At 39.7% G+C, this 17,772-nt stretch overlaps 1 protein-coding gene across 1 annotated transcript in view; it reads right to left on the minus strand.

Annotated features, from left to right (window-relative positions):
• The window catches only part of si (sucrase-isomaltase (alpha-glucosidase)), a gene marked incomplete in the record, with an annotated part of 65,722 nt that overhangs the window by 1,074 nt on the left and 46,876 nt on the right, over window positions 1-17,772 (minus strand). The window contains 13 exon segments of the mRNA XM_035680514.1: window positions 2,615-2,785; window positions 5,085-5,134; window positions 7,183-7,271; window positions 7,589-7,713; window positions 8,521-8,577; window positions 8,754-8,838; window positions 9,636-9,784; window positions 15,179-15,295; window positions 15,937-15,971; window positions 16,190-16,323; window positions 17,069-17,207; window positions 17,348-17,438; window positions 17,532-17,648. Of these exon segments, the coding sequence (XP_035536407.1) occupies window positions 2,615-2,785; window positions 5,085-5,134; window positions 7,183-7,271; window positions 7,589-7,713; window positions 8,521-8,577; window positions 8,754-8,838; window positions 9,636-9,784; window positions 15,179-15,295; window positions 15,937-15,971; window positions 16,190-16,323; window positions 17,069-17,207; window positions 17,348-17,438; window positions 17,532-17,648 (1,359 nt within the window).

Consider the following 17,772-nt stretch of genomic DNA (forward strand, 5'->3'; position numbering starts at 1 on the left):
AGCTTCAGGTAGCCGTCCTCCGGTAGTTCCCCCGGTAGTTCCCGAGCAGCCGGGAAGACAGGGAGGCTGGGTGACTGAACGGAGGAAGCATAAAACGCCGAAGCCCACAGTTCACCCCAAACCCGTTCACGTTTCTAATAAGATTTTCTGTACCTTGTATCCAATTTAAAAGAAACTAATTCCATTTACATTCATGCCATATAAATGGCATGGGTGGGTCTAGTAAAATGAAACAAGCCTGGGCTTACACACGTGATGGTATATTGAAAATGACAGTATGAACTGGCCTATCCTGTACTAGACAGAAATAGCTCTCCCTCCTCACTGTATTTAAATGACACAGAGCCAGCTGCTTACTGCTTCTTTCAAGTTGTTACCCTATCAGACAATACTTAAGGAGATGAATGGATTGTCTCGCACAGAAAAACCACTTATTACCATGCGCATACTGTGTCATCCTCATTCCCTCTCCCTCCTTCCTCGCTGCCCTTCTTCCTTCCCTATGACCATCTTTCATTCTCCCTGTTTTATCTCTTTCACCTCTCTGTTCCTCTCTCATCTGTTTCCTGTGATGCATTCTCTCTCTCTCTCTCTCTCTCTTTCTCTCTCTCTCTCTCCACCGTGCTCTGTCCTTCCTTCCCCTACTTTTCAAAGATGGACTGTCTTTCTGTCTTTTCATTATTCTCTACCCATCCTTGCATCCCCAACACATACACACACACACACACACACACACAAACACCCGACACACCCTCAAAATCCCTCTGTCATTCTGACTTTCTTCATCTGCAATTCTTGCCATCTCTTCTTGCTTCTTGTCCATCTTCTCCAAGAACAGTATAAATCAAAGGCTTCCAGGCTTTTTCACCCACAATTATTTATGGAGCTGCTGTAGCTATCATTTTCACGCTCCCGATAAGTGCACTGAGTACAGTACACAACCTTGACAGGAATATTGTATCACAGACTAAATGAGGAGAGAGAACACATGCTTTCTTCTTAAACCTGGCCTTGTCTTTCCTTTTTCTTCTGCTTCACACTCTTGAAGTGGTAAACTTCCACTTTACCCATATATGAGATAGCTCTACACCCTCCCTACCCCCCTCTTCCACATATACTGTATATCTTTCATTTTTCCAGTTTCTCCTCTTATGGCCTAAGCTCTTCTTCCTTACTCCCTTGTGTTTTTGAATTTCAGGATTCTTATACCTTCTGTGTCTGCGTCTGTCTCACCTGGTGATTGAAAAAGTTGGATGGCATCAGCTCAGGTGCTTAGTGTCCTTGTGTAAAACACTGAATCCCCTCTAGTTCGAGTTTAACACTGTAGTGACCTTGACCGTTTACAGAGGTATAATAATATGCCAGTGTTAAATTTTCACAGTGACAACTAAAAATTAGCAACTGTGGTACTAAAAGGCACTTCGGGCAAAGAAATCACCGTGTAGCAAGTAGTGCAACTGGCCATATGGCTCGGCTTTGTGCACACAATTCCTTGTGATTGTCGGTCACATTTCTTTCCGCTCAACCACTGGAGCAGATGATGGAGAGAGCGAAAGGAAGTGACACTCATTTTTCAAGAGCAGCTTTAAAATCACTGTCCTGAGTCAAGTCTTCAGCTCTGTGTTCATATCAAAACAACAGTGTCTGGGGAAATGCAGAGTTGATTACAGCTATTAGATGACAATGGGCGGCACAGCAGGGGTTGAGTGGTGAACCTGTGTTTTTTGGGGGTTTTTTTTGGTTGTTGAAGTGACAGGTTTTGACTTGCATCGAAATACTCAGTCAACTTGAAAACTGGGGTGTGTTTATGAAATGTGTGCATGCAGTGATGAACGGAGCTTGCTGAGCTATGATATGAATGTGCAAAGTGAACTATTAAATGCAATGACACTGATTGTATGCATGTTAGACAGTGATTAATATGTTTATTTTGAGGTTATTAGAGCAGAAATTTCACTGAGTGCATTTGTGGGATGCAGTGGAATATGTATGCTTGTAAACCCATTAGCTAATATTGTTCCATTACCATAGGAGTTTCCCATGCCTGCTAGCAGATGCCTTGGTCTAGTATTTATGTTCTTAATGATCAGTGAATAAGACTTTGCAGAAAAAATATGTTACAGCATAACAATAGCTATAGTTGATTTTAAGCAAATGGTGTAAGAAAATCCAGCACGAATTGGAAACTGCAAACAGTATTCATTTGAAAAAAAAAAAGTTTTTCTGTGGCTTTAAAGCTGCAATTTGATGTAGTTTGTTATATACCACGCATTATCAGTTTCATTAAGTACACACCCTTATTTTTTCAGAAATTGGCATTTCATTCATGTTAATAACTTATTTAAGGGTTAACTATTCTCAGTTAGAACTGATCCAACTTTTACTAAATTAAGTTTAACTTGTAATTTAATACATATTTAGATAACTACTACTACTTATTTATTTCTTTTGTATAGTGCCAAATCATAACAGAAGTTATCTCAGGTCTAGACCATACTCCTTATAAAAGTATTTGCAGAAACCCAACAATTCCCACCATGAGCAAGCAGTCAGCTACAGTTGCAGTTTACTACGGTAACTAAATGGTGAACTAAAGATCCAAAACTCTTCTTACCTGAGTGTCAGTGTTGTGCTGCAGAGTCAGTGGATATGATGCTCCGGTTGCGTCTATTAGGGTTACCCCTGTGATCTTAACACTGCCTGCACCCCAAACCTTCACCACACCCAGGGTCAAGCGTTCAGCAGCGGCCAGTCCACTGTGGCCAACTTTATTGGACAGGGTGTTCTGAAAGTGTTGGAGATGAGAGGGTGAAGAGACAAATAGAGTTTATGAGAAATAGAATACAGACAATGCAAAAAAACAAAAAACAAAACAAAAAAAAAACGTTTGAGTATCTATCTCCAAATCATTAGTTTTATATACACCGAATTAAAATTTTTACTTTATGTTTTGTTTTTGCAGCCCCTTAAAAACAGGAAAACTAAAATGTCCTCTCTCTCTCTCTCACACACACACACACACACACATCTACATTCAGATAGCCATCCAAAATGGCATACGATCTGCTAATCTGCCAGGCAGCGCTGGCCTCATTGCCCAACTTATCCTCATCTTCTCACATCTGCCTGTTCACACGTACACCCACACACGCGTGCATGCGCACACAAACACACACACAAGCACATTCAAACACAAAAAACACACACACTCGCTTTCTCGCTTTCTCCCCCTTTGGCTGTCAGACAGTGTGCCTGTTTTATCGCTGTGTGAAATTGCTTTGGAATGAGCCTGATGGTAGGCAGAGGACAGCCACAGATGTTTGGCCATGGTAGCTGTATGTGGGTATGTGTGTACTGTAGATGTGCGCATATACAGTATGTATGTGTGTATGTTTGTGATTAAACGTGTGCTCATTAATGTGTGTATGTGTGCGATTATGCGCCTTTGCTTGGCTAAGAAGCAAATAGGGCTGGGTTAGTCCCATTAGTCCCAGTGATTAGGGAGGATCTGTCATGTCGGACTCAAAATGTGATCAAGCTGTGGCCTGGTAAACACTCGCTTCTCACTGAACTTGGCCATAAAACTTGCACATACAACACAAACTCTTTGGGCTCTATTTTTGTGCACACGCAATGTGGTGCAGCAGAGGTACAAACACAGACACATTTTCATATTTTGTTGTCCTCCTTTATATCTATTATTTTTAACACATTGGTAATATCATGGCTCCACATAAAATCGTATGTGCCAACGTGGGGTGACAATTTTGTATCTATTTTGGCAAATTGCACCCTAATTTCTACACCTTAGACCACTTCTTTTGACAAATGCAAGCACATAGAACAATGGTTGTGGCTTTATCTGACAGATCGTTTAATGCACCTTAGTGTATCTATGTTGTTGTACTCCTTGCTATGCCTTAATATTAATTATTTAATATTATTTAGTGTAAGGTGTCTACCCAATTAAACATAGCTATTCATCAAATTAGAGATTGTAGATTGAAGCATCTGTAGATTGCAGTATTGGAAACCACTAATTATCTGAATGGAACAGACTCTGCTTTAATCACACACAAATCTGTATTTTGATACACATTCAAATGTGTACTAGGTGAAAGAAGCAAATACAACATAAATTAAAGTTTTTTTTTGTCATTTTGAAATTGGTGTTTGTGCTTTTGCCAACTAAAGCCACAACATTGCTCTTTGTGCTTGTGTTTGTGATAAGAGGTTGTCTGAGTAGGCAGAAATTTTAAGTGCAATTTCGTGACAAAACAAGTACCAGAAACAGACTGTGATCTGCATAAACACAACCACAGCTGCTCCACTCCAACCACCTCGGTTCGAGCTTGTTCTTTCGGAGCCATGAAAATACTAAACAGGTGTGTGCACCACAAAAACCTCACATCAGATCAGAAAATGACACTGTGACTTCATTAGGGCGGTCGGCTTGGTGATACACAAAACTAAAGGCTCTAGATTATATCATTATACAAGTCTACAAATGAACATCTACACTATCTACCTGCTTAAAATTTCTAAATAATTGTAATGTCAACATGAAATGTACAAGACTGCTAAATCTTAAAACAAAGGCAATAAGGAGAATGGGACAATAACATTGAGTATACCCATAAAAAAGCTACTGCCATGTGTTTGCATAAATCCTCTCCACTACCTCATAATTTCTGATGGTAAAATCCTCATTGTTAAAGCTTTTAAATATTTTGGTTAAAGTTGAATGAAAATGATCTACTTTTAAATTATAATAATACTATTATTATTGAGCGATTCAACAACATAAGCTTTTGTATGTCTTTGATACAGGTGTCAAAAGAAGTTTCTGAAGTGAGAATTTTGTCTCAGCCAGAATGAGTAAAAGCTACATTCAAATCACCACTCCAGAGTAAGACATGAATTCTGTGCTAATGGTTTCCAACAGTTAGCCTTTGACATCCGCCTACCACAGCCAGTTGCATTTCATAGCACTGACTTATTCACCAGTCTCGCTGCATTAATGACAATAATGACGATGAAGAAGAAAAAAAGAGATGTGACATGTAGTTGGCCCCTGAACTCACCGATTCAGCTGCAAAGGAGACCATCAGATATTCATTTCTCTGGACTGTGTCTGAGGAGAGAAAATAAGAGTGAATTACATACAGAGTGAGAAATGGAGACAGTGGAAGGACAGAGAAAATAGGTGTATGACGACCTGAATGAATGATAAAAAGACAGAAAGAAGTGAATAGATGAGTGACTATGAATAAGTGAGCATTCATATGGACCACAGGAGTAGGTTAATATTCATTTGACTGACTGAATGAACAAATAAATAATCACTGGATGAGGTGGATAAATAACTAAATGTAGTTAAGGGTTGCATTCATGAGTGAATGAAATATTGAAAATCTGCACAAATAATTGTCAAACTGATTAGCTAAGTGACTGGTTAGATAAGTTAATATCAGTAGTAGAGGAGTATTTAGAACATTTATTAAAAGGTCCAGTGTGTAACATTTAGGAGGATCTATTGGCAGACATGTAATATTATTTGCAATAGTCCTTATACCACACTGTATAAAATAATCAGTTAAAGGTTACTTAAGTAAAAGTATTTAAGTATAATCAGGGAAATGTTAAGTAAGTAATGCAGAAAACTGTGACTATTGTACTATTATTTTATATATCATTATTATTAGATTAGAAGATTATTATTACTCAGGCATTAGTGTAAAAGCAGGATTTGTTGTTGGTTGAGGTGGAGCTGGAAATTTGTTCTTAATAGTGCTTGAGTACATGTACTTAGTTACATCCCACTGCTGGTTAATATTTTACAGCACTGACTCATTAAAATACTCACTTATTACTGGTTGATTAACTGAGCAAATAATAGAATTAGGGTAATTCAAACCTACTGTGGTTGAATGAATGAGGGAATAACTGATGAGTGACTAATGCACAGATGAGTCAGTCTGACTGATAGCAGAGTGAGTAGCTAACTCTCTGAAGTAAGACTCAAACAAACAGAACTCAAGAAAAGCAGATAATACAGGTAAGCAGGCACCATAGCGAGGGGCAAAGCAAACAAGAAAGACATAGGGAGGCTACACTGCAGAAAGACAGGGAGACGCAGAAGAGGGGAGTGAGCGAGCAGATAAAAGAGGAGTGATGGAGAGTATATCTCCAGGCAGCGACACAGGGAATTACTGTAATAGTTTGTGTCACTCCCCTTCTCTGTCATTCCTCGTTCTCTCTCTATCTCCCCCTTTCTTTCTTTGTCCCAACAAAAACATGCCTCTCACAGAGGAGTGCATCTTCTCACAGAGGCACTTCTGAGACTGATTCTGTCCGTATATCAGTGTGTGAGTGTATGTGGGTGAGAGAGAACAAGTGAGGAAGTGGAGAGACTCTATGTTGTAGTTTTCTGTGTCTACCTGATAAAAACAATGGAGAAATTCATATTAAGTAAAAATAACTCCATCTGCTTTCTCATACTGTACATGAATTTCAGATATACTGGTGTGGACGCAAGTTTAGTCCTTTTTGTCTGCACACTACTATAATCTATCAACATTTTTTCAAAAAAAGTTTTTGTTTCTCAGTTGAAAGGCTTAAAAGAGGTGAACTTCTGTGTATTTTTAGTTAAAAATGAGGCCCTGACAATGTAAAGTAAATCTTGATTTAATCCGAATTCAACTTGTAAAGTTTCATTCTTCACTCTTTATGATCTCTAAAGAGGTGTTTGGGGGCTACATTTTGTTTCGCAATGCATTGGTCGTGAATCAAAGTATTGGACAAATTCAAAATTTTACCTGATGATGATTATTATGATCAAAGTTGTGAATGTGGGAACTACATTTCAATCCATCTGACAGTTGTTGCGATATTCTAGTTTGGAGTAAAGTGGTAGACCAACAAATGATTGACACTGCCATCCATTGGCTAACAACCAAAAATGCATTGAAGGGGCCCAAGGAGTTTGTGTCTGTTTGTGATAATATGTCTGCCATCTATGATGTTTACTCCTCTATCGTGCCTTATACCAACTGAAGGAAATAACTTGCACTAACTCTTGAACGAAATAGTGCCTATGATGAATAATCAGTCCATAAAACATTAAACTCTATGTTTTCCTATGTGTGTGTGTGTGTGTTCAAGGGTGACCTTTTCACTTACCTATTCCTTCTCCATCATCCCAGAAGAGTGATCCTTGAGCAGTACCACTGTCGCTCAGGGCAACGATCAGTCCTAAAGGATTCCTTCGACTGAAACAAAAGGGGTAGAGAGTGTTAAAGCATATTGCTAAAGGACAACACCTATTTATACCTGCTGTTGAGGACAAATACATTAACATTCCTGCTGGGGGCATCCACCTGATCTCACTGCATGTGGAACACTTATCACCCTCTAACATTCTCTCTCTCTCTCTCTCATTCTCACTGCTTCTTTCTTTAACACATTAACAATCATAGATGACGTTCATTTTGATGTGTGTCGGTCATGCAAGGCAAAGTCTTGTCTAACCCCCCCCTCACACACACACACACTTAGCTGGGTGCTGCCATGATGTGTGTGCACTTACCTGTAATGTGTGTTGTTCTCTGGTTTCTGCCAGGGTATGATATATCCTCCTCGGATATGAAGGTTAATATGGTTCAAGGGTGTCGGCATCGTAACCACTTGGCCACGCACTCCAACATCTCTGGCCTGATGAAACCATATAATAATTGCATACTATTAAAGTTCTAGAAATACTGTATGGGTAATTAAACTTTGATATATTTTATTCAACAATTCCTTTGTGGGAAATTGGCATTTGCGTGCTGGTAAATCACCCAGCGTGCAGTAAAATATGTGACATCTATAAAGGCTACGTCTGAAACATTTCAGTAATTTATTACACGCCAAAAGACTTCTTTGCAAACTTCCTCTTTAAAGTATTTTTTACTTTGTCCTTGGTCCTTTCTCTAACAGCTTGCCCATCTCGGTTTGCTGAAGGGAGAAGTTTAATGGAGGTAACCACTCCTCTCCACCACCCCATGTCCCAGTTTATACTGTTTCTTGTGTTTTGTTTGGCTTTCTGGTGCTGTCTAACAGATGGGGAGTCCCCTAGCTAGAAAGAGACAGAGTGATTGGATGTTTGTTTTTGTCATCAAGGCGCCTTCTGCAGTTGTTGAGCTCCAACTCCTTAATGATGTTGTCAAAGATGTCTCTTGTTAATATTGTCATTTGTGTTCTTGTTGTAAGTGTGGTTTAAGTCTATTTTTTTGGTCTTGTTCTGCCTTCATATTTGTTTTTGTAAAAATAATTTGCACCTCATAGATGCGGTGCTTTGCATCTTCAGCACAAGATATGATGCACAGACATACTTTCATATGTTAGGACTATTATCCACATTAGGTAAACACTAATCAGCAAGTCAGATGTTACCTCTTTGAATAACATATACTGTAATTATTTTTCAGTCACTTTGTCTCTCTAACTGTTTTCTGGTTGTTATGGGCATGGACTCACCGTGTGGAAGTCATACCAGCGTGTATTAGGAACATAGGCATCCACATCCCTGGCTCCCTGTCAATCACAAAGTTAACAGTTAATCAAAAGAATGAGGTCAACCAAATAGTTGAGACATATAAGCAGAGGATACGATTATACCTGAAATGACAGAAAAGTTGCATCTGTGATATGTTTATTAATGCATAACAATCAAATAGTAAAAAAAAAAAAAAGCTAAAGCGCGTCTATACCTGGTCGAGGGCAGGGGAGATAAGTAGGGCAGGTCCCCAGAGGAATTGCTTGTAGATCTCCCATGTAGTTTTATCAGTCACAAACCTGCAACACACCAGCACAGATGCCATTAAGCCTGACTGAAAAACTGTAACCAACGCTCTCTCCTGTGTCCTCAGCCCAGACGACTGTTCAAGTACTCATTCAGAATTCAATGGTTTTAAGATGCAAGCCAAATAACCCCGCCAGACTCACCCTGCCAGCTCCTTAAATACCATCTGTGACTTTAGAAGAGTCTCTTAAAATGAATAAATAAGTCTCTTTTTTTTTCATACGGTTCCACACATTCACATCTGGGAGCTGCCAAGTATAGCCACAGTCATCTACGGTTGGTCTCTAAACAGTCTCACTGGAACTGAAACAGAAAGTGCCTTGCTCAAGGGCTTCTTGATGGCTGTTGCTGTGGCAGGGAAGACACTTCAAATTTTCCTTCCCCTGTCAAGTTATTCAAATGAGCAAATGCAGCTTCTTTAACCTCACTCCATAATGTATGGATATGCAAATAAAAGGGGATTTTTTTTTCTTTCGTTCCAATAACATCTGTAGCTAATAAAGGAGGCTTTGATGGTAAGATTTCCCAAACTAGTTAAAAATTAGTTAAGCATTAAAGCAGAGTGGTGCTGAAAACGTGTTGAAGCACTTAAATTAAAGCTCTTCCTAAATAGTTTTTTTAGTCCAGCAATCACATGTAGTTTAAAATCAGGTTATCTTGGCAGCAAACCAGGTGAAATGACCCGTCCTGGTAGCAAATATATGATCTGATTAAGTGATTACATGTAATGCTTGAGCCATGTTGTTAACAGAAAAGACCCCTTTGTGTGTTTTGCTTGGTCTGTGCTTACTCATGCAAGAGTGGTCTGACTACTGTGCTTCCTTTTGTATGAGCTTCAAACATCAGTGTGTACAGGTAGGGCAGGAGGGTGTAACGGATGTTCAGGACGTCCCGGGATGCCTCGGAGAAGGTGCTATTCCAAGCAACAGGATCTTGTCTCTGATGGAAAAAAAAGGAATATAAAAGTATTCTTTACAAACAGGTTAACCAAAATGAATAGTAATACAAAATGGTGACAGATGTGTGTTTAAAGAGGAGTTTGGCTTTTTTTTGCTCTGTTGTCTGCATTTGTTGCTCACATGATTTTAGCTAGATAAACTAATGTTAGCTGCAGTTAGTTGGTTAAAAATGCTGTCTTGCCAGTGATGATCCATGTAGAAGTCTTGGAATAAAGAAACAGCATTGTTCTCGTAAAAAAAAATTGCATCATCAAAGCTCATCCAAGAGTATCACTCTTATTACAGCCCCACGTACATGGCCTCTGCATGTAGACCAAAGCTTGACAGACGTGCCATTCCTAGTTGCAGTTGCTAAGCTATGATTGGACAATTGGTGTCTGTGGGAGGTGTTTAGTTTATCAGATAACCTGTTAACTTTTAGGATGGACACCCTGTTTTGGGGAATGCAAAATGCAAAAACTCAAAATACCTATAACATCCACTGGCTGACATTGTTTACTTGTAGCTGGAGACAAATGCTCAGTGTTTGAGTATACAGATTCACTGTTTCTGTGGATATACACCTCAAAACCGATGTTGCTGGTTAATTTGTCTCAGTTACAAGTACAGATACACACAGACATGCAGGGCTATGCAGAAAAACAAGCCAGTGGAGTATGAATGCATTACCTTTAGATTCTCCTGTGAAATAAATGTACATTTACACACAGCTGCGTTTTTCTTTTCTTGTCATTGTGTTTGCAGTTTTGACTCATTTCTTTTTGGGTTTCACAACATGCTGCAAATGAATAACTTTGTGACTGTAACTGACAGCGACACTAGCTAGTTTGTAGCACACCAGAAATACTCAAATGGCCAACTCGCATTCATACTGAATAAATGATGCTCGCACTCTCCCGCCCCACGCTGTACTGACATTTACCTAATTTTAATTGGCAACAAGTGTTCCCTTAAGATACAGGAAAAGAGGACACGGTGTACTGTCATTCTGTATATATGGGCCAAATGTATTAGCTCATTTTCTGGAACTGTATTTAGGACAATAATATGTCTGATCAAGTACATGCACGAACACACACACACACACTGAGGTTCGTGAAGATTTTCATCTGAAGCGTGTCATCACCATATGCTCCTCCCTATGATACCGTGTGTGTACGTGTTGGTGTGTACTTCATTTGCATATAACTCTGTGTGTGTATGCGTGTTTGGGGAACTTTGTTATGCAGTTAAATGTGAATCTGTGTGTTCATGTCTCCTGTCTTTCAATTTAAGAAAAAAAATCATAAGATATTATCATTAAAATCATCACAGAGACCAATAAAATGACAGACATTTTCTTCCCAGCTGCAATTTAGCTGGGTCAGATTTGATAATAGTTATTAACGGTAGCCCAGTGGATACTAAGTACAGGCCGACCAGCACATGATTGAATACAGAACATTTCCATTATCTTATGACCTAAGGAGTTTACCAGATTATCATTTAATTTTCTTAGGAAATTTACAAGATTGTAATTATCTGGAAACCCACGAGTTCTTCTACCTGCCTCCCTTTTTAGTACTCCTCCTTTTGCACCATCATACCTTACAATCAGATGTGTTCACCAGGAAGAAATTACCATTGTGAGTTAGGTGTGTGTGTGTGTGTAAGTGTTAAACAGAGACAGAAAGAGAGATACTGATAATATAAATCTGAATGTCTGAGTATGAGCCTGCTTTACTTTTTTAGATTTAAATTTATATTTGTTTCCATGCCATATTCTACAGATATAGACCAATGAACTAAGTGAATGTGTACATGTTGGCTGGTATAATATAGATGCAGCTGAGACAACCCATGACTTCAGGTGGGCAGTGTGACTGATAACATGGGCGGCGAAATAAAATGCAAGACATTACTCTGCGCACACGCGCTGCTCAGGTAGGCAGTGCGAACAAGCTGTTAAGCTTCAGCTTATTTTTAAATGTAATATATTAATACACCCTCTCTTCTTTCCTCTCGTCTCAACTCCAATCATCTGTGTCATGTGTTGGTAGTAGATACACAATGTACAAAGAGAGACGTATATCGCATTGAATTAAGCTTGTAAGCTAATAATCAGGATGAAAAATGACTTGCTAATAGGGAAATCTGTGATATGTTTATTAATGCATAACAATCAATAATCTTAAAATCCCACATTATTCGGTGAAGGGCATTGCATGATGTAACCATTCTGACCTTGGTGTGGCACCGTCTAAATGTGCAGTGCAGAGATTGCAAAGCTATTTTGAATTAGCAAGAAAAAAATGTATTATCTCTCATGCTGGACGTTGTTGTTGCCCATCAGAAGCGGGTAACAACAGACAAGTGAAGCTAGCATCCTGACAGCCACTGGCTACAGAGAAATTGAAACTATCAAACAAGTGTGTTGACACAGGACTTAATGTGGAGGCAGGCTATGGAATCTTTTGCCATCTCCACAAATATGGGAATTTCCACTGATGTCTGGAAGCCATAGAAAATATCCCCATTTGTGCCTGTGCTGGAACAAAGTCGTATGGTAAACAATCACGGATCAAATATTAGTGCTGCTTTTGCACTCTACTGGCGCCTGGACTGCAGGGACCATATCTCCATGGAACACACGTGCTCAAGCTTGCCTCAAATACCGCTGAGCTCAAAAAAGACTGTCCCCAAAGTTGCAAAACCTTTGCTGGCAGCTATTGATAGCTGACAAGTCCCAACAAAGGGCAGACACTCAGTTCAGCACTGTGTTCCTCACTGAGCATTCAACCAAGGCAATCTACCTAGTTTTGCGAAAAGGTGGATAGTCACCAACAGTATAATCCCCCAAAAACTCTCTTTATATTTTTCAACATGCAGTCACACAAATCTTGCATGACTTGACAGTTACACCACCGTGAGCCCGCAAGGTAGACTTTTCATCTGTGAAAAACCAGAGGAGGGACTGATGAAGAGATGAGAGCAGGGAGTGCTGAAGACTGAGAAGCAGACAGAGAATCCATCTTATGAATTCACCTAATTTATGGCCACATTTATAGTGGCAAAGGGCTTTGTGACACACACACACTGATTGTAGACAGATATGTATGGGGTGTGTGTGTGCGTGTGCACACTCACACGCATGGCCTCAAGGAAAAATGAGGTTATCTGGCTGTGTCAGCCCTTCTCATCTTTTCTCTCCTCTGCTTGGTCTTTTTCTTCATTTATCTGTCTGGAATCTACTCCCTCGCCCCGTCTCATAAACCTTTGAGTTTCTGTTTTGCATTGCAGAGCTCTCATCATAAAAAGAAAACATGTTTAGATGAACAATATGCCCCTTTTGGGTGAATAACAATATACATTACTTGAATATGACTGCACTGCTGGTGGAGAATTTATCTTGTTTAATTAATTTTACATTGTTCTGATATGTCCATGGACACTGCAGTATATTGCTGGTGCAGTGAAATTATCTCAAGGTCAACACTGAAAGTTGTCTGAGGGCAAAGAGACACTAGGCGTGACGGAGCTCTGGGAATGACTCTGCAAAAACTCTCCTCTTTCTTTCTCTCCACTGTCTCTGACCTTGTGTGTACCCTCTGGTCTGGTTTGTGGTGTTAATGCTTTGTTGTCAAACGCCTTGTTAAGCAGACTGGAGGTTACAGTCGCTAACTGTCTGATGATTGGGGATTTTATATGGCTGACTCGAAAAATAATACAGTTTTTACAGTAGACTACATAAATAGCTGACCTTGATTCCCTCTTTCTTCAATCTCCCAGACCTGGTTTGTGTATTTTTTTCGCGTCCTCTCACCGAGCACCCTCCTCTCGTGCGTTCCTTTTCTGAGTTGATCGCAGGTGTTTCAAAATCGCCCTCATCCCAGCTCTCACCTCCTTATCACCACCCTGTGTCACCACCATTTAACTTGCTAAATTGCCATCTTGTTTTATTCTCCGCCAATTTTATTCCTCAACGTTTTTTTCACTTTCTCTGTCTCGTAGCCTATGAACTTCTCTTCCCCTCCCTGTTCCTTTATCTGTATTTGCTTGTCAGTATTTCACTTCTCAGTCCCTCGGCTCCTTTTCCTCCTATTTGGTATAAATACCTACACTGCTATCATCTCTCTATCCCTCTTACTTTTTTCTCTTCCTGACTTTGTCTCTACCTCTCAAACTGTCATTTTGTGCCTACCTCTCCTGCCGTCGGTGTGTTTTTTCTGTCAGTTTTCTCCATGTTTAAACACCCATTTGCAAGCCATTATTAAATGATTGGAATCATGGGGTGTATGTGTGGAGTGGAGGTTAGGTGGTGTGCAGTGGTGCCCAGATCACCTTGAGAATTCAATTATATCCCCACTCCATGCCGTTAAAAAGCACAGGCACTGACACACACACACACACAAATGCCACACATCTGTGTTCTGTCTAGTATTGCAGACTCCAGTGCAGAGAAAGTTCGCCCGGTGGGATCGATCTCCGGACGGGCGTTATTGGATTTCTCAGATGTGTTCCAACACTCTTAAAGGTCACTGCTAGAATGAATGCCACCGACACTACACCACCAAACAGGTCTATCTTTTTGTGTGTTTGTGTATTTCAGGTGCAGATTAAGAGAGGTAGAGAAAGCAACCTAGTTTGTATTTTTTGAGAACAACAGGAGTGTTGGTAAATATTTTTTGTATAACTATATTCACACAACTTGAGCCCCTATTTTCAGAACACAAGAATATATGCTAGCTCAAGCTGATTTTGGTCATCTCTCAAGATACAGCGAGCATTAGCATGGTGTTATTTAAGGCCAACGGAAACGGCTCTCATATCGCTTACTTATTTGGCTCCTTAAGCGGGGTTGTAAAGCAGAGCATGCACATTTAGAATGCAACAATTGTAATGTGTTGCCTGACATGTATTGACACTTTTGGGTTGGAGGAAGGTCTGTGATTTTAAAATGACTCCCTCATTTCCTGGGATTGCCAGGGTTTCTCCCCATAAATTAAATTTAAATTTTAACACATTGTGGATTATCTTTTTTCTTAAATTTTCTGGTGTTATTCTTTCAAATTTATTAGATTATTGGTAGTAGAACTATTCCCCTTAACATGGCAATGGCAACTACATAAAATAGAATCATTCAATCCTCCGTTATTCAGCACATTATTCTTTTACCATTACCAGTTTTAATATGTCCGAGGAGTTTATAGGAAAGAGAATGGCTAAGTCAAGTTAGATTGACTACACAGAACTAACAGTGGTGATGTTATGGCTCCTAGTTGGCCATCAGCATGAAACTAAGAACGACAACTAAGAACAAAAATAAGCAAGAATTTAAGTGGGTTTACAACTCAACACATCCCTCGTGTTTTTCTCCTGTTTTGAATTCACTCACCGGGTTGCCCAGGCCGTTGTGGTTGCGTGAGTATGGATAGAAGGCACCCAGCTGCATCCAGCGAAGACACATCTCATATTGAGCTTTATTAAAGAACCCACAAATGTCTGCTCCGGTCTGAGAAAGAAGGACAGACAAAAAAAGCGTCAGCATTTATATGTATGTGTGTTTGAGAAGACAGAGATGGACAGAAAGTTGGGCACCAGGGTACAGGTGTGACTAAAAAGAGCAGTCTTCAACCACAGCACCTGGGGTCACACTACCGTTGTGGCAAGTGTCATCTTTCTGAAGTGTCCTTGAGCAAGACACTGCATGAGTTAGGGATATGGTGTATGTGACCCTGCGGCTTAGCTGGGGGCATGCAAATGATTTACCATACACGGATCAATAAGGTGTCCGTTTATAATTATTATTAGACACACTGGGAAGTTGGGAGACCACACAATGCCAGTATATGAGAGAGAGAAGAGGAAGATATAGAGACAAAGAGACAGAGAGGCAAACTATCAAAGACATAGAACAATGAAAAAATGTAAGTTTTATTAAAGACTATTAAATGTATATGGTTTTATAGGCCTCTTGCGCGGGGTGGGGGCTTGTAATAACATGCTTCACATTGTATTTCAAGATGTCCTCTGATCAAAGGGTCTAGCAAACAAAATAACATCACTCAGGCTGCTGTAATCTACTTAGAGAGGACAAGGTCACATCAATAAGATTATGTCTTGTCAAAACCAAGTTTAGATGATGATACTTACGTAAGGGATGCCAAACAGACTGAACTCCATCATGCCTGTAGAATAAAGGAAAATGGGGAGTTATGCCAAAATAAATACTTTTTCTTTTCAGAATTGCAGATTGCTAGCATGTGTGATCAATCACATCAGCCCCTTCTCATAATTGTGCAAGACCCTATTATTCTCAGATTTCAGGTCACAATGTAGACTGCCAACACCAGTTATAATAAGTTTTATCTCAAAGAGTATATTTGCAATATATGCCTATATGTACCTATAATGGATTTGTATAGCTGGTCCCAGCTCGAATAGTTGTCTCCCAGCCAATGTCCAGCCCATTTTCCACTGGAGGGGTAAGTGGACCTGGTCACCACTATGCCTCTTTTACCTGTCACATTCAGCAGGGCACTAAATACACAGAGAAGAGATACTCAAGAACTTGTTTTACACATGGAAATAACACAAATACATACATAAACTAGCAACGAGTCAAATGTAAAAGTGTCTTCTCCCTCTTAAATTAAATACATTCATTTTAGAAGCGAATTAGCCAATTAATTTTGATTGTTAAATTCAGCACAGTGCTAAAATGACACAATTCCTCAGCTAAAGCACCTGGGCTCAAGGCCCAATGGTACTGAGCATCCCCAGGTGCCTTTGTAGCTAACTCTGCAATCTGGCCTCCCTGTGGTGAGAAGAACATTTTACCACGAGGAACAATGTAGTTTCACATTGGTGATTATCATAAAGATTTGATGAGACTGTATTTCTTTGGATAGCTGGAAGATATCAGTTATACAGCTCCTGCGGCTGCCTTTTCTTCCTAAATGTGTTTGCAATAATAGTTTCAGCTCCTCCCGATCTCTTTTCTCTTCACCCACATTAGATTCGACTGTGTTAAGATTATGTAGCATTGAGATTATTTGTCTACTTCAGCCTGTTTTCAGTAGGCAATAAAAACAACATATCTTTGGAATTATGCTAATCAGCCAAATAAGTTTCATGTTTATGCTTACAAGTGATATATTTACTTGTTAGATATAAAATAATATATTGAGCCACAAGGAATATGGAAGTTAGCATACGAGAAGACATGCATGCATGCACACACACACACACGTAAACACACAGATTTATGCACATATGCCCTTACTCATAGGTGGGCTTGGTGTGGGACCAGCCATAGAGGTTGTGGACATCGTAGTGTCTGACTTTTTTTCCGTCACTGAGTATCTGCTCACTGTTCATGCACAGAGTCTTGTGGTTTAAACCGAGGTGTTTAGACTCCAGCGCTTTTGGGAGGGTGCACAAACACACACACAAGAACAAACATATAGAATCCTTTAAAACCATACTCCTCATATTAACATCATAGCTTAAAAATGTAATAACAACATGAGGAGAATAAAATATATAATTGTGAGTATCTTACGTGGCATATAAGGGGGGTTCTCTAGAAGTGGATTACCAAGACACTTCCCTCCAACTGTGCCGTGGACAAAACTGGCAGGCTCATTCATGTCCTACAGATGCAGACATTAAAAAGTGAAAATAAAATAAGGCAGAACGACATAATTAGGTCATTTAATACATTCCTTCTCTTTCGGGTTACTCACAATCCAGATGCCATCGAACTTTGTGGTTTTGTTATAGAAATCCTGGATTTCTTGCTTCCACCATGCTGCTGTTGTAGTGCGGAAGAAGTCGGGGAATGCAGTGTATGCCCTGAATTTCTGAAAATGGGAAAGTCAAATGATCAGGACATGAAATGTTGAAACCTCAACAACCCAACCAAGTCCAAAAGATCCGATGCATTTTAATTGTCCCTCACCGTGTTGTAAATGGACCTGTACTTGT

Source organism: Morone saxatilis, unplaced genomic scaffold (assembly GCF_004916995.1).
Source record: "Morone saxatilis isolate NCDOM2014 unplaced genomic scaffold, NCSU_SB_2.0 Contig8, whole genome shotgun sequence".
In the NCBI taxonomy this organism is placed as follows: domain Eukaryota; kingdom Metazoa; phylum Chordata; class Actinopteri; family Moronidae; genus Morone; species Morone saxatilis.